Here is a 24,833-nt window from a genome sequence, read left to right on the forward strand (position 1 = left end):
CACATTTTTGCTGTTTCCTAAAATACAAAAGCCAGACTTGTGGCTAAATGCATTTTCAGTTCAGCATTAACTCAATTTTGTTTATTTTGAACGTATTATTCTGTGTCACCATAACAGGAAATGTGGCCCACACTATTTTCAACACTTGCATACAGTCTGTGCAGATGTTGCCCCAGCCCATGTTGTGCAGTTTAACTCCTCCCCCAGCTGCAGCTGCAGGCTGCTCAGAGAGAGCAGCGCAGCAAACTGAAACTAGTACCTGTTCAGGCACATTTTTGGTATGACTTTTGAATCTCAAGACACTCGGACAGCACTCTAAGGATAAATGGTGAGTGGAACGCAGTTTCTTGGAGTAACAAGAACAAAATATGAGAGAAGTGTTTGTCAGTTTCTTTACAAGCTCTTGCTCTTACGTTAGTGTTTATAAGCAGAGACTTAGTTTGAGCAGTAATTACAGCATAGTGTATACAAACAAAAAGCCTATCTATGCAGAAACTGAAACACTTGATTTATTCTTAGCAGCTTTTATTTCCTGACTATTTCTATGTACGGCACGATGGTGTCGTAGTTGGCACTATTGCCTCACAGCAAGAGGGTCCTCGGTTCGATCCCGGGTCGGAACAGGGTTCGGTCCTTGGGCGGAGGTCCTTCTGTACGTGGCACGGGGAGAACATGGGGTTTCCGGCTTCCGCCCACTTTCCAAAGACATGCAAAGACATGGTGACTCTAAATTGCCCTTAGGTGTGACTGTGAGCGTGAAAGGTTGTCTGATTATATTTGTCGGCCCTGCGGTAATCTGGCGACCTGTCCAGGATGTACTTTGCCTGAATGCATCATTACTATATTTTGGTTCGTTTGTTTTTTTTCAACAGATTTGAGGCTGCAGTTGTTCTACCTGAGTTTAGCAGGAGATGGCAGCCTTTAGCTACAAGACTATTGGAGATGACAGCTTGGAGAGATGGGATATAATTGGTACTGGTGGATTTGGTCATGTCTATAAGGCCCGGCATAAGGACTTGGGATTTGATGTGGCCATTAAGACACTACATCATGGTGTATGGTAAATGTATAAATATCTGCAATTTTTCCTGCAATTTGAAGTACTTGGTTTAATTTATTTATCCTTGCAAATGTTAAATAGTAACAAGAAGCTCTGGCTCCTCTGCTTTCTCTCTACTCCTTCCAATAACCTGCAACCTTATTCCAGCCCCTTCATGTCACTGAATGAAGAGGCGACTCACATGGATAAAGCTTCCTGCGAGTTTGTGCTCAGACGTTATGGAATTTATCAGGGATATCCACTTGGTGCAAAATCCATGCAGAATGGAATAGTGATGGAGTTCATGGGGGGAGGATCTTTAGAGTTCCTGCAGAGGGCCCTCTCTGGCCCGCCACCGTGGCCCCTGGTCTTCCGCTTCGCCCATCAAGTGGCTCTAGGCATGAACTTCCTCCATCTACACGGCCTTATGCACCACGACCTAAAACCAAGCAATGTACTGCTGAGTATTGACCTCAATGCCAAGGTAGAGTGCCATCAACCAAAACTCTTAGGTTTGCATTATGTGGAAAGCTGCACTGTAAAATCTGCCATGTTGATCTTAAAAAATTGTGGAAACTGTGAAGTAAATATAACTACAAATCTTAATATATGTCTACTTTATATGTAAGTGTTAAGTTTACTTGAAATATAGCTGTATTTATTTAACTTTTTTAAGTTGTTGCAACTTGATGATGAATTCTAGCGTTAGAAACTCCAGTAAACCAGGTTAGTGTGACTTAACTTGATCATGTCAAAGATTTTGCAAGTTCTGTTTTATTAACATGTTTTAGAAAATATGATTGACTAGCACCCAGCATAATTTATATATATTACACCATAAACTTGGTTGACTCAAGTTGCTAAAACTTAGAAAGACTGATTTAATTATATTTGTCATTTTAAAGTTGCAACAACTTCACAAAATGAAGTAAATGTAACTAAATGTTCAGTAAATTTAACAATTAGATATAAAGTAAACATAACTGACTAATAGTTATAACACCTTTCAAGGCAATTGGAACAGATTTTTTTAAAGTAAAATCAACTTTTCAAATTTTACAGTGTGGTATAATTGTGTAGTTGATATAACGTTTCCATTCTTTCTGCAGATAGCAGACTTTGGTTTGTGCAGAGTCTCAACCAGCGCTATGAACAACAACAAAGAATCAAGAGAAGAGGGCCCCAAAATAATTGCAGGCTCATACAAATACATGCCTCCTGAAGCTTTTAAAGAACCATATGAGCCTGTCCGTGATTTTGACGTATACAGGTAAGACATAACTTTAACAAAGAATGCAGTATGATAAAAACAACATTACTGTGTAAATAACACTCTTTCTCACTCTTGATCAGCTATGGTATCCTGCTGTGGTCCATTGTTAGTGGTAAAGAGCCTTATGGAAGTAGGTTCACTTTTTTTAATTGTTCCATCACTGTTTTATTTAGTGAAATCACATACACACATCTACTGCCATCTCCCATTATTTTCCTTATAGTTTATCAACTTAACTAAGAACTGTCTAAACAATAAATGTACGGTTCACACACTCAGTTGCGTTTGTATGTTTTGATGTTTGATTGTATCACATGCAGCGGCTAGTTATGAACATGTCGAAGAGGCGATCAGTGATGGACAAAGACCCTCCCTTGAGGAACTTGACCAGCAGAGGTTCGAAGGGTTGAAAGAACTGGTTGACCTCATGAAGAGGTGCTGGGATGGCACTCCCTCCAAAAGGGGTACCTTTAAAGGTAAATATTTATTTTCATTGTCACTATATTCGAACATTGTCTACTCTAATACTAATTAATTCAAATGAGCTTAGAAACCTTTAGTGGACTAGCTTCACAGATGCACTATGTGTTATTATGTTACAGAAAAAGTATTGTCATACTTATTGACACTCATAAATCATTAGATTTTTTTTCTATTTCAATGGATGAAGAATCTCAACACAGAAATCACCTAAAAGTAAAAATGACAATAAATTTTATCAATGAATAAAGTAATGCTATATTATACATAACATAATTATAGATTTTCATTTTTTTTTTATCTTGACTCAAAATATACTTCATTTGTGAAATGTTTTCTCTGAAATACTGTGAAACAGTATGTGGAAAACCTCCAGAGATAGCTATTCTGTGAGCATTATCAATAAGAGGCATTATAGAATGATTGTATTTTTAGAAAATAAGATCTGAACAGTGTGTACCTATACACACAGTTCCTCACAGTTGATCATGATCTTGTCAAAATAAGGGAGGTGTGGCTCCATTGAAGTCCACTTTCGATAAAGTGGAACACTGATTGGCTTACAGACTTCCATCTAACAAGTCTGTGTAATTTGGAAATGGACATAACCAAGAAATGTCATAATGGTTGGAATGGATGGGGAATCTGAACGAATTAAAAAGAAACTTTGCTCTTGTTGCAGCGTGTCTTAAAGACACTGAGCCTTTGTTTTTAAAGCATGAAAACGGATTTCCTGAGGCAGTCCAACAAGTCTCTGCAAGACTGGTACAACTCATAAACTTAATTACCAAAAATAAAATATATTGCAGATTAATCCTGATTCATAATATACTACATTCACTTATACCTGGTTGAATTATTTCGCTGATATGTAATTTTTTTTCTCCCTGTTATATTGTAGAAGTCACCAACAGTCATCAACAGTCATCAACATTCAAAAGCAAGTGAGGCATTCATTGCTTCTCCTCAGACACCAGGTAGATTTTTCAGTACTGTTTGTGAGGTCTGATGAGATTAATCTCATAACTTTTTCCTAACTTTCTACAATAAAACATGATATTTATTATTAATATTATTTATTTGTTTTTTTTTTAGAACAGCCAAAATCAAACGATACTGTGGATTTCGGCAGATTTACCAGAACTGAGAGGTCCTCAGTAAAGGTATGCCAAATGCACTTTGACCTTACATGGTGTAAGTAATTAAAGGAATGGTGTGCAAGATTTAGGGGGATTTGGTGGCATCTAGTGGCAAGGAGTGCAGATCACAATAAGATGAAACTTCTGGTAAGTCTTTCAATTTTCATTGTTCAGGAGATTTTTTTACATGAGCCAGCTTATCTGCATAGGTGCTCAATGTAACAGATAGCAGTTTAACATTTAGAAAACAGTGCTTACTATGGTGGCCAATGTGAAAATGTGTATGGTCCTATCTAAAAAATATTTTTGTGTAACAAAAACACAACAATTACATACTTATTAGATAGTATTACATTTCTGCCAATATACCCCCAGAAATCCTGCACACTGGACCTTTAAGTGACTTTATTTCAGAACAAAATCATTTAGTGTACAGTCACACCCAACAGAGATATGCAAAGGACAGACTGTTTAATTTGAACTATATTTATATTATTGGTATCATTCATTTAAATGAATATTATTTTTATGGTAATGGACATCACATTCTCTTGGTTTATCATTATCTGGTAAAAAAGGACACAAACAATCTTGCTTATTTAGATTTTGAAACTAGTGGAGCATACATTTATCAGTGCACTGGTAAAATAAATAACACAGCATAGACTGAAAGTGCTTTTTGTTTTTGCCGACAGGAGTCTGTCAGTATTCCTACTAAAACAATGAGTGATTCAGATAAAGGTGAGTATTTTGTCACTGTGCTGATATTCTCTGTTGCGTTGAATTATTTCAAATACATGAAGACACTTTTTTAAACAAAGTATGCTTTTTTATGCTTTCATTTCTCTTTTTTGAAACATAAAAGTTTGTCAAAGACAACAGGGCAAAGTTAATTCAAGGTGTTTCGGAGGTCATGGCAATAGTAGAGGAGCTTGGAGACTTGGTCCATCGTGAAACCTACTCAAAGATTGACGCTCAAGTGACGAACCAGGGTAAAATGAGATTGCTTTACAACAGGACATTTCATTCAGGAGGCACAGTGGTCATGGTAGCCTTTTACGACGCCCTCAAAATGAATGAGCCCGAACTGGTGAAGAGGCTCGGTAGGATTTCCTCCTCTTAAAAAAGATCAAACATATAAGTTTAATCAATGACATGTTACTCATTTTTTTTTAAATTTCATTTTCTTTTCCTCAGGTGGCTCACTCTAAAGAAATTGTGGCATTCCTGCACATTTTCTGCATTTTCTGCACAGAGGTGTCAAAGAGTTTCCTTACATCTTCTGCACTTGTATGCAGAATTTACCGTTAATAATTTGCTTCCTTTCACAAAATGTTCGTTGGTAGTTTAAAATGCTTGAAATCTCATTTATATTACACCTGTAGTGTTTTGAATATGTTACTATAATTGTTGTATCCTAGTATTGTGCACTGAATATTGCCTTTTGATACTCTTGGGAGAGTGGAAAGCAGAACCACAGTTTTTTTTACCCCCCTCTGTATTTAAAGATTCTAGCTTGAATTTAATGGTTTTGGAAATGGACTTTAGTTCCCTACCACTTTTTTAAACAATTCTAAACTGTACTGAGTGGTGCTTTTTGATTTTTGGGTGTGGATTTGGATGAGAGGAATCGACAAAGTGTCAATGTGTCATTCATTGGAAACCTACATGTTTTTTACTAAAATTTTTTAATTTATTTGACAGTAAGTCATATGTATAATGACCTTTTAAAGATTTTTTTAATTAACTTTTAAAGAAAGTTTTCTTAATAAACTTATTTTTTCAAAAAGAAATGAAATTCTGTGTCCATGCCTTCTCATTTTTTAGTCAAAGTAACATGGTGTGTTGTGAAAGGGTTGTGGCTTCACTGTTGTTGGCCATTGTTAAAATGATAAGGGGAGAGGGGGGGTTGCTTGTTTTGCTTGTTTTCCCCAGTGGATGGGAGAGAGAGAGAGAGAGAGAGAGAGAGAGAGCGAGAGAGAGAGAGACTGGGTAAGAGGCTTTTCCGGTTCAATCCCTCAGTAACTGTCACAAGCAGTCAGTCAGTCACCTGCAGATGATGGTGTCGAGGGCATCCCAGGCAACAAAGTTACTCTGCTGTCTCGGTTTAATGTACGGGTTTGTTGTTCACCACCCTCACGCTGAATATTGTTCCAAATAGTGACAAAAAGGACAAGAAAGCTAAAGAAGAACAGACTTATGTAAAGACATTAAAATTTACATTTCCTCGCATTCATTAACCTTGTTTCAAGAACACTGGTGGTAAAATATAATATCAGATGTAACCATCAGTGTTCTCTATGGGACTATTTCTTTACACTACAGTAATAAAAAACGATAGGCCTTGGAATACAAACCATGCTTAACTTTGACTATAAAAACCGATTGCAACATGTTGTCCTTTAAAGTTCTGCCTTTTATCGTGCACTTTTCTACGTCTACGTTCTACTGTGTGTCTCTCTGTCTGTCTTGCCTCTCTGTGTCTCAAAGGAGCAAAGCCTGCAGCATAACAGCATTCTGGGATTTGACCTTTGTCTCATTCACAGCTCTGTCTCCTTGAGCTCTGCAAAAAAAAAACACACGCACACCTCTACACCATGGTAATCCTCTGAGGGGAAAGTGTGTTCAAGTGTCATCTTGACCCATCCTTCTCCTCCTCAGTCCTACTGCCTCACTCCGCCCTACACACCCATCTCACCCCACCCCATTCTGTATTAATGCTCCCAATCCTCTTTGTGGGAGAGTGACGTCTGCTACTGTCAGAAACAGAGTTAAGCTCAGCACCAGGAGAACGGAGTGGAGAGAAGCTCCACAGATAACCAAGCAGCACTGCATTCTGGGCCTCCAGGGGGACGAATCTCTGCCACCTAAGCAATACCTGGCTCTCCTCCCCAGCGGCTGCTCATGCCTCCAGCTGGGGGATGTTCATGGATTTCTAAATTTGATGTGCAACTTCATCAACAGGTTAGTCATCACCTCTGTGTCCCTGCTTAAGGGCCTGAAATTGGCCTAAAACTCCATGACAGGAATGACAGCCGATAAACTGGAATACAAACTCTTCTGTGGACAAACAACATCACTTTAAGGGACTTTTGTTGCTGCTGCTTCTGCCATTTTTGTTTTTTACTCCTGAATGTTAAATTTGTGAAATATTGTATTTTAAAGTGCAGCGCTGGTCAAAAATCAGATGGCAAGACTGTTTCCTCCCACATCAAGTGTGTCTGAAAGGTATTTTTGTGAACATGCAAAGCACTGGATGTTTATGAGTGCTTATAACTGCACAACATTTTGAGTGTGTTGTTGTGAGGTGGAGCTGCTGAGGCCACTGATTGCTCGGAGTCTGAAGGTGTGACTGTGTTTGAGTGTAGGAAACAATTCAGAAGTGCTTGAAGTGAGTGTGCCAGGTGGTTGGGAACTGTGGACGTCGTAGCCCTGGATTTCTTAGAGATGGAGGGTCATGGTTATGACCGCTTTGGAGATGGTGAGAGGGACACCTACCAAATCGACTACCGCAGGATTGTAGGGGACATGGAACCAGCAAGGCCACGTATCTCAAACAGAGACGGGGAACAACCTCACACCTACGGGGTCTATGCCCACCCAATGCCACATGGACATGGGCATGAGACTGCAGCCCAGCGATACAGTGCTACACGCATCCAAGCTGGATATGAACCGGAGAGGTCAGTCCCGCACTTTTGCTTGGTTTACCACCACACTGCATACACTGTAAGGTCATGCCCTTCTCTGGTTTGTAGACAAGGTTGTCGAAGCCTCATAACTTGTAAACTTATCTCCATCAGCATCTGAATTTTTTTCACCCTCCAGCAGCATTGGTTGTGCATTTTTACAAACCTGTCTATCAGCTACCTGGGCAGCCAACCAAATCCTCTTACCTACTGTACCGCCGTCATAGGTGTGTATAAAGAGTTTATAGACAAGGACGGATACCTTTTATTAGCATTTCCTGTCTCAACTCCTAATTTGTAATGGGATCTGGTGACGGGATGTGAAACAGGGGTCACGAAAAGAGGCTAACAAAAAATATGCATTTTTTACACAAAGGGTAAATACACCCAGACTAAAAAAACTTTATTTTTTATTTTTGTTGTGACAATAGATTCATGCACACTGCTAGCAATCAGGTATGGATGGATTGTGTCAAAAGGTCCTGTGTGTAGGATTTAGAGGTATTTATTGGCAAAATTTCAATATAATATGATAAGTATGTCATCTGGTGTATAAATACCTGAAAATAAGAATCATTTTTATTCATAGTTTGTTACTGGTTTAAATAACTGGGTCTATTTGTTTTGGAGAGGAGGGGGCCACTGTGGATAATTCGGCTCCTGGTAAAAACATCCTGATCAATGAACACTGAAGGAATTCTAACCAGGAGAAGCATCAGCTGTTTGCAATCTGCAGTCCACACTGTTAGATGCCACTAAATCCTCCTAAATATTGCCCACTTGGCCTTCAAGTTAATCAATAAAATGTGTATTAAAACTGAAACAATACTCAGTGTCAACTCAGATCTAGAATAAGCTCTTTGGCACTGTGATGCGCATAATAGATGATAAGTCTGATTTAGTCAATGTTTTATCTTTTTGCCAATACTCAGATCTGGCACAAATTTCAGTTATATCCTGTATGTTTTTATATTTCAGCATGGCAGACTACTTGATCAGTGGAGGCACGGGTTATGTTCCTGAAGATGGATTAACAGCACAACAGCTCTTTTCTATCGGCGATGGACTCACATACAAGTAAGAAATATCATCTTGCTGGCTCGTTTTATTGTATCACACACTTAACACACTGACAGATGTATGTGCACACATGGTATGCATGCATGTGCACATACAGACATACACATTAGAGTTATGTAATGTCTTCCATTAAATGTTTAGTAATATCAGGGATGACACATTTGCTTGGGTTTTATATGGGGGATTATAATGAGTAATACTACTTTCAAGGATGACTCTGAGTGGTGTCACAGACATTCAAAGCACTTTGTGTGTGTGTGTGTGTGTGTGTGTGTGTGTGTGTGTGTGTGTGTGTGTGTGTGTGTGTGTGTGTGTGTGTGTGTGTGTGCATGCACACATATCAGTGTGTTAATGGGTGGCAGTGTAGTTTCCTTAATGGAGGCTGTATGCAGGGTTTATCAGTGTGTAGAGGATAAATGCAGAATATTTCAGCGGGTTGAAAGGCTGACAGATTATGTCTACTCACTGTCGGCTAAGTTTAAAAAACTGCTGCTTTGTAGGCTATGTGCTGTACAGTTCACATACACAACTAATGACACATTATCCTTGTTTATGGTGATTGTTAGTTGTTGTTAATATTGATTATCATTTAAATTATGCGCTACTTTTCCAGCTCCAATGGCAGATGTTCACGTGTGTCTGTTTTGTCTCTCATCTCAGTGACTTCTTGATCCTCCCTGGTTTCATAGATTTTACTTCTGATGAAGTGGTGAGTGTCCTAACACTGTCCAGCATATCCTTAGTACACTGCTCCGAAGTAAGCTGTTCTCTGAAAACTATTTCTTTAGACAAACATGACAAGTTCCATTTTTCTTTTTACGCTATTCCTTTAGGCCAGGTCTTTTTGCTAACCTCATTTAAAAAAACTAAAATCGTGTTTTTTCGCTGATTTTTCTTGAAAATAATTCACATGCAGGTTTGGCTGTAATCCTTGAAATTCTTTTTTAGCTCTTTGTTATGTTCCTTTGAACACAGGGTTGTTTATTTGGCTTGCTTTGTTTTCATCTTTGCAAGCTCTGCTGGGACATTAAATTAATTTCATGCCTCAGTCACATGGGTTATTGCTGGATAGCAGGTGTTCAAAACAGACACACACCTGCGTCATCCAGCACTCAGCAGGTGAATTCAACAAGTCTAATGTGCCCAAACTGGCTTTGAGGCTCATTACACTGCAAAAATAAAAACAAGTCTTAACATTTGGTTAACAAATGTGCAGCTGCAACAGTGTAACATTGTTTGCAAAAAGGAAGTATCTTTTCATTTCAGATTTACTTTTAAGTGTTCTAGGATCATACAGTTTCTCTTTCCAAATGCAACCAATTTTTAGGATCTAACCTCTGCATTGACGAGGAAGATAACTCTGAAGACACCTCTTATTTCGTCTCCCATGGATACAGTCACAGAGTCATCCATGGCCATCGCCATGGCAGTGAGTACAAACATTGCACCACCTTACTCCCTCATTATTCACTTAGCATCATCCTGCTCCACAGACTCTGCCAAGACAGTGCACAATAACATTGAAGGCCTTGGTTACCTTCTCAGTGTTATTTCATCAATAAATTCTTAACTCTCATGTCTCTAATTGGCTTTTTCAGTTGATGGGTGGGATTGGAATAATTCACCATAACTGTACTGCTGAGTTCCAGGCCAATGAGGTGCGCAAAGTCAAGGTAAGATGGATCAAGTCAACAAAGATATGAACTTACGATCAGCAAAGGAAGCCATGTGTGAAAGTGCAGCACCCAGGACAGTTCACAATAAGATGTTATTTTCAAAACAATATAAAATGAATGGCCTCTTATAAGTCAACACCTGTGTATTTGTTCTTGCAGAAATTTGAGCAGGGCTTCATAACAGACCCAGTGGTGATGAGTCCGCGACACACAGTGGGGGACGTTTTTGAGGCCAAGACACACCATGGTTTCTCTGGGATCCCTGTTACAGAGACTGGCAAGATGGGCAGCAAGCTGGTTGGCATCGTCACCTCAAGAGACATAGACTTTCTGTCTGAGAAGGACCACGACAGACCACTGGAAGAGGTAGGTGTATAACCAATGTGTTTATGCAGTAATCATATTATAAGTGAGTGGTGCTGCGATATACATGTAGTCAACAGTTTAAATCAATTCAACCTCTTTTGATTCAGGCAATGACAAAAAGAGAAGATTTAGTTGTTGCACCAGCTGGAGTCACGCTGAAAGAGGCTAATGATATACTGCAACGAAGCAAAAAAGGTAAATCTTTGTGAAGTAGGTCATGCTACACAGGAGCAAAAGTAACCAGTGCTTGGAATCAGATACACACTTAAAAAAATAATTTCACTTATTTTCCACTCTGACTCTCCTAGGTAAGCTTCCCATAGTGAATGACAGTGATGAGCTGGTTGCCATAATTGCTAGGACTGACTTGAAGAAGAATAGAGATTATCCTCTGGCTTCCAAGGACTCTCGCAAACAGCTGCTGTGTGGAGCTGCTATTGGTACGAGGGAGGACGACAAGTACAGACTTGACCTCCTCATGCAGGCTGGGGTGGATGTGGTAGTTCTGGTAGGTTTTGACTGTGGTATGATTATGATTTTAGTTCATTTGTGATTTGATTCTACTGTAATAGCACATGGCAGACAAATCATCAACAAGGAAAAATTTAGCTAAATGTAAATGTGACTTGATTCAATTAAAAAACAGTGAATTAAAGGTCTGTGTAGGATTTAGGTGGATATATTGGCAGAAATTGTTTATAATTTTAATATATGCTTTCTGAGTATTAGAATCTTTGTGTTTTTGTTTCGCAAGAACATGCTGTTTATATCTACAAATGGACTGGGTCCTTGTCCATGGGGTCTGTCTTGTTGCACCGCCATGTTTCTACAGTAGCCCTAAAAACCCTAAGCCCTAAAAATAAAACTGTTTTACTGTTTTTATTCACTGTTATAATTTGTTTTTGAGAGGAGGAGATCTCTGTGGAGCTCCCATTAGTAGGTGCTAGGCTAGCAGCCCATCTTTGACATGCAAAACAGCTTTGGGGGAACCCTGATTTGTAACATGAAACATGCTTTATTTTTAGTGTTTTTGTTGGTTTTAATCCCCAGGTACAGTTGTTGTTGGAGAGTAAGCAACCTCTGTGGGTATTTCCTCTCATGTTAAAAAAGTTTTTAGAGAAAAGAAGATGAAAACCTCCTGAAAAATGAACACTGGAGAAATCCTAATTGGGAAAAGCTTCAGCTGGTTGCAATGTGCAATATTCACAGCTAGATGCCTCTAAATTGCCCTAAATCTTACAGTACAGTAGTTGGAGCACAGTAGTTAATGCTTCGCCTCTGATTGAAATTATTTCACTTTTTTTGATTAACAGGATTCCTCCCAAGGAAACTCGGTGTATCAAATCAGCATGATAAACTACATCAAACAGAAATATCCTGAACTACAGGTAGTTGGTGGAAATGGTAAGTGCTCCTCTCGTCTCAGGGCTTCCTTCTGTATTTGTGCTTTGAACACTTCCTTTTACCCATATCCACCTCATGAAGCTCTTTTCTATGCATCCAACTCCCTCTAGTGGTGACAGCTGCTCAGGCCAAAAACCTTATAGATGCTGGTGTGGATGCCCTGAGGGTGGGCATGGGGTGTGGCTCTATCTGTATCACCCAGGAAGGTATGATAAAGACTGCAATGCTGTTACAGCTGGTTTGAGATACAACCTTGTGTATTTAAAAAAGTCAGCAAAATTACAAATTAGTTTACATGTGATAAAGTGGTTTATGCTATATGCTCTTGTTCCTCAGTTATGGCATGTGGACGACCCCAAGGTACATCAGTGTACAAGGTTGCAGAGTATGCCCGTCGTTTTGGAGTTCCAGTAATCGCTGATGGAGGCATTCAGACTGTTGGACATGTGGTAAAGGCTCTGGCCCTGGGAGCATCTACAGGTAGAAACATTTTCTCCTGTTTCCTTGAGTCTTAAGGCTGTGACACACAAAAACGACAACCAAGATGTAGTGTTGACGAAAGCCCCATGTAGCGTCCCCTCATGTTGCGTGTCTTGGCCAAAAACAATGCACAGAAACACACCAAATCAATGTCCAACAAGCACGTTCATTCTGTGCCAGCCAGCTAATGTAGTTAACCAGTTAGCACATTAACAACGCAACCCAATATTGAAAGAACAAAGCAGATTTGCTGTGTGCCAGTGAACAACAACACAAACCACCAGGAAACATTTCTGTTAAGAGCACAATGGCAGAAGCAAATCTTACCTTATATAACAAGTTTGTTTTAACCTCACTTCCTCTTAACTTAAGCTGTTTGTTGCATTATTCACTTGCGTTTCTCCTCTTGTGCGCTGAGCTGAACAGCCAATCAGAGTGATTTCATTCACTGATGGGCTCCACAGCCACCAATTCAACATGCTAAATCGGCCAATAAAGGCCGACGAGGGTAGATAAGGGCTAACGGTAACGGCAACAAGGGCTACGTGATTTATATTTGGATCAGTCAGTGGACACCTCTATGTAATGACATACTGGGCAGGAGTCAGGAGAGTGCATAACTGTTGATCGGCATTTCTAATACACTTTGTTTTAACTTATCATTATGAAGTAAATGTTGATTGCACAATGTAATGGCTATAGAATATTGACACAATGAGTGTTACCTTACCTCACTTTCACAGTGCCATTCTTAGACATTTTTTTTTTTATCTTGGCTGTTGTCCTTTGCAATCATCATAACTTCATCCCATTTTTTGTCCACTCATATCTCTGCCCTCAGTGATGATGGGGTCCTTGCTTGCGGCAACCACTGAAGCACCAGGAGAATATTTCTTTTCAGATGGTGTGCGTCTGAAAAAGTACAGAGGAATGGGCTCCTTGGATGCCATGGAGAAAAATAACAGTCAGAAACGCTACTTCAGGTGGGTGAGCTGCAGAGGTGCTTTGAAAAATACATACAGCGGATATCTTGGTGACATACAATCTCTTACTGTGTGTGAATTATGTTTGTGTTTCCAGCGAGGGAGATAAGGTAAAGGTGGCTCAAGGTGTCTCAGGATCAGTACAAGATAAAGGCTCCATCCATAAGTTTGTTCCTTACCTCATTGCTGGTATCCAACACGGCTGTCAGGACATAGGGGCCAAGAGTTTGTCCATTTTACGGTAAGCGTGAAATAGGAAGAGTGTAAATGTGTTTGTTTTTGTTGTGTAAGAGCTTTTGGCTAGTGTGAGCTGTGTGTCTTTGCATCAGGTCGATGATGTACTCTGGAGAGCTGAAGTTTGAGAAGAGGACCATGTCTGCTCAGATGGAGGGAGGAGTCCACGGACTCCACTCGTAAGTCTGACCTAGGACCCCTGATCCCCCGGCCTCTGACCTTTATCCCTCTTCTTCAACTCCTTTTTACTCCATTCCTTCATTTAGTCCATAGACCACCTTTTTTATACTTTCAATACTATAAAACGTAACTCTCTGCAAAAGCGTTAGTAACTTTCAGATGTTTTAACTTAGTATGTGAGTGCAGGTCAAGAAAGTAAATGATGTTACATTTTTGTTTCTGTGACCTTTAAAGGACCAGAAAATAGCTTTGTGTCAACCAACCCCAGTCTCCCCTAAATATGACGTGTGGCACAGCTGCACCATCTCTTCCTTGTTTGTTTATAGCTAATTGGTGAATTTAATGATCTGCCCTTTAGATGAACATAGCAGTGTTCATGACAACTGACGAATTTACTTTTAAGTCAATGCACGGCATGGCATGATGTGACAAGAATGTACACATATCATACATTTCTATTTACAGACTTATAGACCAGCTGTGTGTCATGCCTCATTATATGTCACGTGTGCTGACAAGACTTCCACAAACAATACACCTTTGTATCCTCGCTCATAGCTCCTCCAGCAAGCCTCCTCTATCTTCTCTCTCCTCTCTTTTCAAGATGCATTTGAGTAATTGAGACATTCTCAGATGGAGGAGAGCGAAGATGAGCAGCCACAAAATAGAAAAATGAGAAGAGCTCCCATGTGTTTCTTTTCTGTAGTCTCCTACTGTCTAGATATTTTGGTGACACTAACCATGCATGTCTGAGCTTCACCCTTTGTCAGAAACCTTTTACTGTCAAATGGAATTTACCTGTGCTTAGCAGCATCAACATTTGTCTTCTCTCTTCCTCTTTTCTTACCCATGCTATCACATTAGATATTCTTTTGTGCCATGTAAGTACTTCTATGTGGTTATCACACCTCCATCTTCTTCTTTCATTCATTCATCTCCACCCAAGATTGCTTTAATTGCAGTGATTTCGTTATTGCAATACAGGAAACACTCACGCTCTTCCTTTTCTTTATCACACTCAGTTACGAGAAACGACTTTACTGAGGTGGGAGGAAGAGGAAGCACTCGATCAGGACCTGATGTCCCAGCGCCAGCAGCTATGAGCAGATGCACAGGCCGCATGTGATTAAACTACAAGCACAAAGATGCTGTATAACATACACACTCAGAAATCTATTTTTTCTGTATCCTCCCCTCTTTTTCTTTTCTGTCCCATCTCTGATTGCTTCAAAGATAGATGAAACAACACAGCTCACTTTATACAACAAATATCCCAGAAGTGCAGCCCCGTATTTCCATACTAATTCGATATATCACACAAGATATTTTTTTTCTTTTTTTTGTAGGAAAGCAGCCAGTGTGATATTGTATTTAAAGAATAAATGACGCATAACAAAAAAGCAGCATGTCTTTGGCATAACGTTTCACATGTTCAGAATTTTTATTTCATAAAAGGGCGCAAAAACACAAAAGTCAAATAGCGTTAATATCAGCTCTTTGCTGATAATTTGTGTATAAAGTTTACTGAGCCAGGGGGAAACATAGCAAAATTGTGCTATCATCTTCTTGCTACACCTTTTTTTTGTTTGTTTCAATGTAACCTCTCTGACAGGTGAAAATGTGGCTGTTACATAATGGATGCCCTGCCCTGGTCATGGTAATCTCACCTCAGAGCTGGTGAGCTCTTCAAATGTGCTGCTGCTGTTGGAGAAGGGAGCGAAGATTAGCAGCCTTAATTCACACATATGTATATATATTTGAAAAAGGGAGTGATCATATGTAATCTCACTCTAGATTTCCCTCTGTTGACCACATTTGGCACAGAAAATATTGGATAACAATATGTTTATAAGACAGAACACTTAACATTTCAGTTTTCTGATTATAATCCCATACATTATTCACACTTTTATATCTTTAATACAAATGAGTCCAAGTCACACATGTTGGCTTCACATGTTGTGATCTTCCATAGTTTCATTTTGTAAAAACATTAATAATTAAATGACTGTTGACTGTACATAATACATAATAGTTACTTCATTTTTCAGGCTCAGTATAAAAATAATAAATAAATCATGAGTCAGAGAAATAGAGCTATGTAGTCAGAGGAGAAGGGCAGTAAAAGACGCAGTTGCCCATCTTATACACATTTCTTTATAGATAATTCAGGCAAAAAGTTCTTTCAAGTTGATTAATCAGATTTTAAATGTGTAACTAATTTTCTGGAAAGTACTCAGCATCTTTGATATTGCACATGTTGCTCTATGAAAAAACTATGGATTTTAATTTTGTAATAACATGCAACCAAATTATTTGACAGTTTCTTACTTGAGGGTTACAGAAAATGCAGAGAATATTTTTTACCTATCACCCACCCTTAGGCTTCAAAATTAGATTTACTGTAACTGGTGTTGCATAATAATTTTGATGAGGGCATTTTGTTATTGTTTTCACATTTTTATCATATCTAAATATATGAAGCAAAAAGTGTTGTTTTTCTCTTTGCCACTAGAGGGAAATATAATCTTAATTTAACCACTGTGTGTGCCCAAAAGTTACGTCCCTGGCAACAGACAATGCCACAGTTTGCCACCCACCAGTAGTTTTAAGTCTCATATAATTATAACTTTAACATAGTACTAAAATTTCAAAGATACACACTCAAATGGTTTGCTAATGCAAACCACGGCAGGCAAACTCAGTCTTTGTTTGCTCCTACGGTGAGGGATAAATTTACCAAGTCTGTGCACAACTTAATAGACTCTAATAGTCCCCTTGAGCACTTCTTATTTTTCCACTATTGAAACAACACTACATTAGTGGTGTAAAATTAAACTGTGCTTGTGCCCACATTTGTTGTCTACTCACTTGAAAAAGGCTCCTCTTCCTTTCATAGACTATTTGTAATTCTCTCTGCTGGACAGCTTTAAATATATTAAAAAAAACCCTTGACATGTCAGTTATACAAACATTAAAACTCCCGCTTAAGTTAACGTCTTGAAAGCAAATGCACTCTTTATCAGCAGATATCTAACCCTTGACATCCATTAATGTTTAACTGGAAAGAGCATTTAAATAAGAATACTGCCTCAGTTTTGTTTTGTTTGTTTTTTTTAAAAAAAAGCATTACCGCACAGAGATGAGCTTGGCTGAAAACAGTGTGATGAAGACAGCCTTTAAAGTCAGGTTTTTAATATATATAATATCAACAGTAGGCCTACAGTATTTATAGAAAATAAATTGGGTCTACATATTGTATCTAAAATGTCCATTCCCCTTTCCTTAGTTCTGATAATTATTTTCATCTGTATTACTTTAATGATGTACAACTGAATTTCTCCAGCTAACCTGATCAGAGTCGACACATTCTTACTTCTAACTCGTCAAATACAGACGCTTGGTCAATGGCCCTATATATTAAACTGATGCTCTGGTATGCCTTCTGCGTCACTTTTTGATGCTCAGGAACGTGTGTCAAGAACAGTTTCTGCTTGTCTCTTTTCAAAATAAACTTAAAGACATAGATTAAAAAACAAAGTTTTTAGGTTTACTTTCATTCAGACAACAAAAGCACATTGTTAGATTTCTAAAAAAATATGGTTTGGCTTAAAATAAAGAATGCTAAATGAACTAGCATATTACATCATTATTAAAACAACTCAGCTGACTTTTGGTTTGATATGGGGCATGATCAGTAGTCTCCCAATGAAATGACGTTTGTTTGACCAATCCAAACACCCTATGTTGACTTTCTCATCTTTATACAAGACCAGGAGTGTCAATAAATGCCAACTGCCCCGGGGTCTTATACTGTCGCTAAACTATGCCTTGGTGCATCCGTCTCTGTCCCTGAGGGTCACTGTCGAAGCATTGGTATTTGACGAGTTGGAAGTGACATTAGGTTGCCAGTGTCTACTATATCTGTACAACATCATGTGCATTTTAATCACATATGGAATTTTATAATTCCTACAATTCAATGGTGTCACTGCAAACACTCAGAGTGTCAATTTGTCTGCACACATTGACAAACTCTGCCTGTACGGCCATATCCCATTCCAGCTGTTTGCTTTCACTCAGGTGTTTCGTCCCTGCCAGCCGGCTGGATCCATGACTGTCCTGGGAGGCTAAGCTCAGGGTTCGGTAGCGCCTGTGGTAAGACAGGTGAGGGATTGCTCGTGGGAGGCTACTCTGTGCAAAGTTTTGACCTCTGTTAGCCCAAGAATGTGAGCGCAACTTTCCTGTTTCCTTGGGATTGCTGCAAAGACCCTGGGTTGAACCAGAGACGCTCTCTTTCCAATCCCACTGCTCTGGTGACATTGGTTGCTTGTTGTAAGATGTCAAAGAACTATGTGGTTGGGAAGGTCTTGAACTGGACAAGGCGTTCTCTTGATCCACATCACCACAGGAAGAGGTACGGTATAGGGCATTTTCCACAGAGCTGGGCCCTTGCTTTGATGCATCTTGGTTAGGAGAGCTCAAAGAGTGGCTGGAGGAAGCATGGAAGAGTCTAGGCAAACCAAAGATACTGTGAGAGAATAGGGACTCATTGAAAAGAGCCTGGTCAATGCTGCGTGACAAGTCTATTGGAGATGGGGGCCGCAGATCCACAGTAGAGTCAGTCTCCAGGCCTAGGCTGTCTAGTGATGATAGCTGAGACTCTGCTGCATTTTTAGGCTTGTGTGGTGGACTTGGGGGTGTAGGTAGAGGTAGTACAGTGCTCTGGGTTTGGCTTGCCTTGGGGACACAGTCTTTCCCATTTCCAGGAGGATCCACCATTGAGAAAAGAGGAAGGGCCTCCGATTGCCCCTTCATAGTAACATCACAGACCACCAGCTTTTCCTGCTTACCCTGGGACCAAGAATCATGAGAAGAGAGGACAGAAGACTCTGCACCTCCCTGAGAGGGCAGGGTGAGCCCTCGTGAAGGGGAGCTACAGGAGAGGCGGGACCAAGATCCAGGCCGAGGATGAGTTATGGTCTTGATAGAGGAGTTGTTTTGACAGCATAAAGGGTGTGTACCAATGAGAGACAAACCTAGACACACACCAACCTCACAGAGCCTGCAGCCTACCTGGAAACCCCACCAGGGCCAGGGCTGGAACCCATAGCCATCCACCCCACCCAAACCAAGGGCATGCAGGATCCCATAAAGCTGAAGGCCTCCACATCCTAACAAACACAATGAAGCTCCTACTCCAGCTCCTGCTGCCCTACCCCAGTCCTCCACTTTAGCAAAGGGGCATCTTGCAGCTCGCATCACCTCAGGTGATCCTCCACTCTCTCCATTGTCATTCAGCCTGTAGATGTGTTTTGTGTTGAATTGCATTAAGCAGTAGAAGATGAGGTAGGAGCATGAGAGAAAGATGGTGAGACACACAAACACACCCTGAGGGAATAGCAGGATCACGGAGGGGAGGCTGTGGAAGAGCTGGAGCATGCCAACACACCCAAGAGAGACGCCAGAATACAACAGGGACAAACACAGTAACAGGCAAGGCTTGGGTAAGGCTGAGAACAAGGTGGATTTGGCAAGTGGGAGTGAAAGATGCATGCGTGAACGCAAGGAGAGAAGGAGGAAGGCGAGGGAGAAGGCTGAGATCAAACAGGGGAAGGGTAGCTCAGAGAGCAGCAGAGAGCCCAGAGGGGGAAGAAGATCTTGGTAATTGTAAGCGTCATAGAGCAAACAGAAAGCTTGGATCCCTGCAAATGCTAGGAGGAACAAGTGCAGCAGGGTGAAGTACGGGCTTCCTGGGGGACAGCGCAGGGGCAGGCCTAGAAGGCAGACCACAGAGATTAGGCCAAATACAGTAAAGACAGACCCCAGGCCATAGACATGTGCTTCCCATGCAAATCCCCATGTGGCGAGGGCAGAGTTCCAGTCCGAGTACAGGGGGACAAAAAGGGCAGCGCTGAGAGCCAGAGAAGGGCGCAGGGACTCATTTGGGGTATAATCATTTGGGTAGGTGGGGGTCCAGGACTGGTTTGATGCTTTGCAGGTTGTGGCAGATGTGTTTGTGACGCCATCAAGCAAGAGTGTGGCACTGGTCTTTGAGAGTTGCAGGCCATCATCCTTGGAGTCATCTGTAAGGCAAGTACAATAAGGTGAAACATTATGAACTTATAGAGGACTCCAGTAATGAGTCCTCATACCCAGAAACCTGTTAGAATTTCAGCACCTTTAGTGCCCTCGTCTCAAAGTCAAAGGGTTTTTTGAACGGGTTTTTGGTGAGAAGCCTGAATTAAAAGACATTTGCTAAAAAGAAGCTAAATGAGATTCCAGTTTGAAGGATTTAGTGGCATGTAGCAGAGACATTGCAGAACTAAAACCTGCTGAGTGCCATAGGAAAGTTACGGTGGCCAGTGCAAAATGTGAATGACCTAAATGAGCCAGTGTTTGGTTTGTCCATTCTTGGCTACTGTAGAGCAAAAATGTGAACTGAATAGGATATGTAGATATTAACAGCTCATTCTAATGAAAGCAATTTTATTTTCCGGTGATTACACACTAAAGAAAACATAGTTATGATTATTATATTCTGTTGCACATTCAAGTTGCATATTGTCATGATCCTGGGTTTTTGTAAATTTTCTGTTGTCTTTTGGACTTTGTTTTGGGGTTTTCTCATTGTGTTTTCTTCTGCATTCATTTATTCATCAATCTGTTTCCTGTTTTATTTTGCAGGTTATCTCCTCATCAGCCTTGTTTGTCCCTCCCTGCTCCTTAGTTACTCCCAGCCAGTCAGCTTCCTGCCTGTTCTCCTGCCTCATTGCCTCATCCTGCCTACATGACACATAAAGAACCCCAGTAACGAGTCCTGAAATCTGGAAATCTGTTTGCATTTCAGCACCTCTGGTTTCCTCATTTCAAAGTCAATGGGTTTTTGAAAGTTTGTTTGGTTAGTAGCCTGAAATAAGGTCTGTGGTTACAAAAGGGAAAAAAGACTTTCACATTAAACATTTCATGCTATGTTCTACGACATAAAAATCTGTCAGTAAATATCCCACTCTTGAACTGTGAAGCATTTATGTGTCTTAAAAAAGACGGTTGCTAACAAGTGGCTAAATGAGACTACATACCGGCATCACACCAAGCCACGCCAAACATGGCTTTACAGCCTTGTAGCAGATGGGATGCAACCGTGGGTTAGTTAATTTCAACCTAGAAATATCTTTTCACTTCTGGCAATTACTTTTAGGCTTCAAAAATCCTGAAAGTGGTGTTCATTTGTGAAGATTAACACAAAAACGTCATCCCTGGGGCTCTCTATTTGTTATGTCAGCACAGAACGAAAGGGTAGAAATTTTAAAATTCCAGTGTGTAGGATTCAGGGGCATGTATTGGCAAAAATTAAGTATTATAGAATAAATATATATTTTAGTGTATAATCACCTGAAAATAAGAATGTTTGTGTTTTTTGTCACCCTAGAATGAGTTTATATCTACACAGGGTGCAACTTCTTGTCTACAGCGATCACCAGAGCAGACAAACAAAACACTGGTTCTAGATAGGGCCATTCTTACTTTTGCATCAGCCACAGTGGTAAGCATCCCCCGCTGTGACATGAACATTGGAAAAATACAGATTTTTATTTATTTATTTTTTTTTTCATTTTTTTTTCATTTTCACTGTGCTGCTAGCTACTCTTGTTGTTATATTTTTTGGAATTGAATTATTAATCAGTAATTGTGATATTTATTACATTAATTTGCAGAAAAAAACCATCAAATTAATCTAACCAATGATTACAGTAAAGTAAATTGTATCCACGTCATTGTACAAAAAGAGAGCAGGGGAGATTCTGCTGTGTGTGAAGTTAATCCATAATAAAACAGAGCAGGCTTGTAACTGGGAATCTCTAACTGGGTCACAGAGAGTGGGAGCATGAGGAAGCTGTGTGTGCGTGTGTGTGTAAGAGGGCGAGAGATGTGTGTGTTGATTAGCCAGTATTGACCTGATTGCTGCTCTCATTCTGAGTGGCTATTATTATGCATGGTGGTCAAGAGGTGTTTAGCTACCGTTAATGTTGCATCCTTTCCCCAAGAACGTACAGAGATATTTAACTTTTACATCTGATCTTGATTGTGTAACCAATAAATAATTTAAGCATCTCATTCTCTTGCTGAAATAATGTTCGGAGTAAGCTATATGGAGCTACCAGAATCAGGGAACTTGCTGGTTATAACTGGAACATGTCCTATATCTGGTCCTCAGTTTAGCAGTGAAGGGATTGTGTCAATGCAGAAGCAGCAAACAGTGAGATACATTTTAAACAATGGGTTGTAACTGCAATATGGTACATTTACTCATCAAACTGGCTTTTTGGCTGAAAATTGTGTCTGGTTTTCATTGCATAGGCAGCTTGTGGATACGGGTAACTTCTCACACAGTTCTGTCAAAGCTCTGCTTCCCCTTTGCTTGTGTACACTAAACATCATTTACTTTGACAAGTGAGTGCCATCATGTGTTTGTTTGTGTGTGTGTGTGTGTACAGCAAATACTGTATGTGCAGGTGTGCACCACATTAACCTCTGGGTGTGAGTAATGGACACTGGCTGCAAAGAGAATGAAATGTTTCCACATCAACACGATAGTGGAGGACTGAATGGGAGAATCTGTGACAAAATGAGGGAAAGAGAGGACAGAGGGCTGGGGAAGAGTTAGGGAGGAGAGTGTAAGCTGGGGAGAGTGAAGTGATGCAAACCGTTGTGTGAATGTAAAACAATTGTGTCTGCCAGCAGAATACATATCACAAACGCTGCAGTCGCACACAGACTTGGGGTGTTGTAGATTTATTTTTAGGATTTTAACCCTTTGAACCCCAAGCAAATTGGATTCATTTCTTTCAAAAACATGGGAAAAATGCAATGAGCAACTTCAAAAGAAATGCAAAAAAAAAGTAAAAAGTAAAAGAAAATAACATGGAAAGACATGACCCAAAAAGAATGCTAAGAAACAATACAATTCTGTAAAATAATTTTTAAAAACATTCAATATCTACTAATTTCTTGTAATTTGTGGAACAGTTGCTCATTACCTTTTTACAATCTTTTCAAAAGAAAGCATAATAATAATTTCTAAGGTTTCAATACTTGTGAAAGGTGTCTGAATGCAGCACAACAAAACTGATGTCGATCATTATTTCAAAGGGTTAATGGGGGCAATGCTATAAATCCTGTCATTCTCGATAGACCAGTGCGATTGGTGTCAGGTTTAGTAAATCTTATTCGAGGCAGCACTCTAACCTTTATCGGCATCCATGCTGACAGCTCCTCTGTGCAAAATACGATTCGTAATATCGTTCAATCCACCCCCAGTTTCTTTCACCGGGACAGTCACCTCTTGTGGGATAACAGAAGGGCCTGCGGTCCATCCCCAACTGGCTGCTGACAGAGTGGGGCTCTCAGGACTGGGCCCAGGACCAGCAGACACCGGTGCAGTGGAGTCCTGGTCTGATGGAAGTGCGCCAAACAGAAGGAAAGGTAACTGGCTGTCAGTCGTCTCATTGTGAGAGGCTTGGAAAGTTTGCTGATTCTCTCCAGTCTGTGCAGAATTCAAAACAGATCCTGTTCTTGTGTCAGCTGGCTGATACTTTAATGTTTGTTCCTGGGTAGATCGAGGTCCTCCTGATGATGGTGATATACTCTCCTTAGTGGTATCCTCTGTGTCGCTGGGTCTGGATATGATAAGTCCCTTCTCTTGAGGATACAAAAGAGATGTCTCAGTGCTCTCCTGTGAATCATCGTATTCACCAATCACACCTTGTCTATCTGATTCCTCTGATGACGATAAGGGTGAAGCCACAGGTAGACCCAGGAAGCCAACATTCTCAGTCCCAAACATGGGATTCCCCAGTGCTAAACCAGGTCCCTGAAGTCTCTGTGGGGGCTGTGTGAGGCTCAACACTGTTGAGTCAGTGTCTGGCTCTTGTGTATCCTTGACATTTTCTCCTGTGAAGGCTATGACATGAAGTGAGAGAAGCAAGAAGAGCAGGAGAAGATAAAGATTCCACCGAGAGAGCATGGCGACGGTCGTCAAACTCCACCGCAAAGTCACATGCTGTAGGTTTTGGGAGGTATTGTCCAATCACATGCTTGACGGATCTTTACCTTGAGGTCTCTGGAGATCTCACTCTTGACACAACTGAGGGAAAAAAGTAAGGTAAAGACCCAGTTAGTGCAACCAATCATCAAACACTGCATACTGCAAGGATATGTGCTTGAATTTCTGCACGTGGGGTGAGTACTAAAATGCAAATACAGTATATGATAAGCGTTCCAAAACCTTATACCCTTTCTCCAACAAAGTCCTGTGACGTACACACGAGAGTAAACATTCATTCACAATAACAGCTCATGAAGGGACATTAACTGCCTCCTTGTAGCCGATTTCAGTTCAGCCCTCTTACCTCATCAGTAGCCCACTCTGCTGCAGCCTCTTTAAACATATATGCTCCTCCGTGTCGCTGCATGCCTGCAGTTTCTCTCTGCGTAGCACTCTGTGTCCTTTCATACTCACTGTGCTGTGCCCCTCTTCTTTCCATCATACAGTCGACACATGGGACAGACCCCACCTCCTCGAGACAACCCCCGCGGTCCCACTCTCTGCCGCTGCGCTGATCTGACAGGCAGTTTGACTGTTTGCACAATCCTCTTCTCCTAAATCTCAGGCATCCTCCACACCGCACTCCCTCCGGTGTGTAGGATGCACTGTATGTGATGTTTAGTATGAGAAGAGGAGAGGACAGGGAAGGAAAGAAAAAAAAGGCATAAATATGTCATGGGGGCCAAAACACACTCAGTAGTC

The 24,833-nt window shown here is 40.5% G+C and overlaps 3 protein-coding genes across 3 annotated transcripts; 2 read left to right on the forward strand and 1 right to left on the reverse strand.

Annotated features, from left to right (window-relative positions):
- Positions 1–239: 239 nt before the first annotated feature.
- Positions 240–5,677, forward strand: LOC121950386 (receptor-interacting serine/threonine-protein kinase 4-like). Its single transcript, XM_042496369.1, has 12 exons — positions 240–328; positions 873–1,060; positions 1,208–1,523; positions 2,149–2,309; positions 2,393–2,442; positions 2,633–2,788; positions 3,475–3,557; positions 3,694–3,769; positions 3,888–3,955; positions 4,627–4,672; positions 4,792–5,034; positions 5,129–5,677. The coding sequence occupies exons 2-12, from the start codon at positions 912–914 to the stop codon at positions 5,140–5,142; spliced, it is 1,362 nt and encodes a 453-aa protein (XP_042352303.1). The 5' UTR covers positions 240–328; positions 873–911; the 3' UTR covers positions 5,143–5,677.
- Positions 5,678–7,378: 1,701 nt separating this feature from the next.
- On the forward strand, positions 7,379–15,149 carry impdh1a (IMP (inosine 5'-monophosphate) dehydrogenase 1a). Its single transcript, XM_042496583.1, has 16 exons — positions 7,379–7,614; positions 8,599–8,697; positions 9,361–9,409; positions 10,028–10,129; positions 10,299–10,373; positions 10,536–10,742; positions 10,850–10,937; positions 11,051–11,250; positions 12,056–12,146; positions 12,257–12,352; positions 12,483–12,626; positions 13,468–13,609; positions 13,707–13,850; positions 13,939–14,022; positions 14,888–14,904; positions 15,046–15,149. Exons 1-16 carry the CDS (start codon positions 7,379–7,381, stop codon positions 15,147–15,149), a joined length of 1,878 nt encoding a protein of 625 aa, XP_042352517.1.
- A 2,846-nt stretch (positions 15,150–17,995) lies between these two features.
- On the reverse strand, positions 17,996–24,050 carry prrt4a (proline rich transmembrane protein 4a). Its single transcript, XM_042495447.1, has 2 exons — positions 23,273–24,050; positions 17,996–20,109 (listed from the first exon to the last, which is right to left on the reverse strand). The coding sequence occupies exons 1-2, from the start codon at positions 24,048–24,050 to the stop codon at positions 17,996–17,998; spliced, it is 2,892 nt and encodes a 963-aa protein (XP_042351381.1).
- Between the last annotated feature and the right edge of the window lie 783 nt (positions 24,051–24,833).

The sequence above is a fragment of the Plectropomus leopardus genome, chromosome 11, assembly GCF_008729295.1.
Source record: "Plectropomus leopardus isolate mb chromosome 11, YSFRI_Pleo_2.0, whole genome shotgun sequence".
Taxonomy (NCBI): Eukaryota; Metazoa; Chordata; class Actinopteri; order Perciformes; family Serranidae; genus Plectropomus; species Plectropomus leopardus.

Bases quoted from the DNA above. Each gene is read 5' to 3' on its own strand.
- LOC121950386 (XM_042496369.1), top strand. From the start codon at position 912: ATGGCAGCCTTTAGCTACAAGACTATTGGAGATGACAGCTTGGAGAGA. The intron at 2,789-3,474 runs GTAAATATTTAT...CTCTTGTTGCAG, and splicing joins CAAAAGGGGTACCTTTAAAG to CGTGTCTTAAAGACACTGAG. The intron at 3,770-3,887 runs GTAGATTTTTCA...TTTTTTTTTTAG, and splicing joins TGCTTCTCCTCAGACACCAG to AACAGCCAAAATCAAACGAT.
- impdh1a (XM_042496583.1), top strand. From the start codon at position 7,379: ATGGAGGGTCATGGTTATGACCGCTTTGGAGATGGTGAGAGGGACACC. The intron at 10,938-11,050 runs GTAAATCTTTGT...TGACTCTCCTAG, and splicing joins ACTGCAACGAAGCAAAAAAG to GTAAGCTTCCCATAGTGAAT. The intron at 12,627-13,467 runs GTAGAAACATTT...CTCTGCCCTCAG, and splicing joins GGCCCTGGGAGCATCTACAG to TGATGATGGGGTCCTTGCTT.
- prrt4a (XM_042495447.1), bottom strand. From the start codon at position 24,050: ATGCTCTCTCGGTGGAATCTTTATCTTCTCCTGCTCTTCTTGCTTCTC. The intron at 20,110-23,272 runs GTTAGAGTGCTG...CTTGCCTTACAG, and splicing joins CAGCATGGATGCCGATAAAG to ATGACTCCAAGGATGATGGC.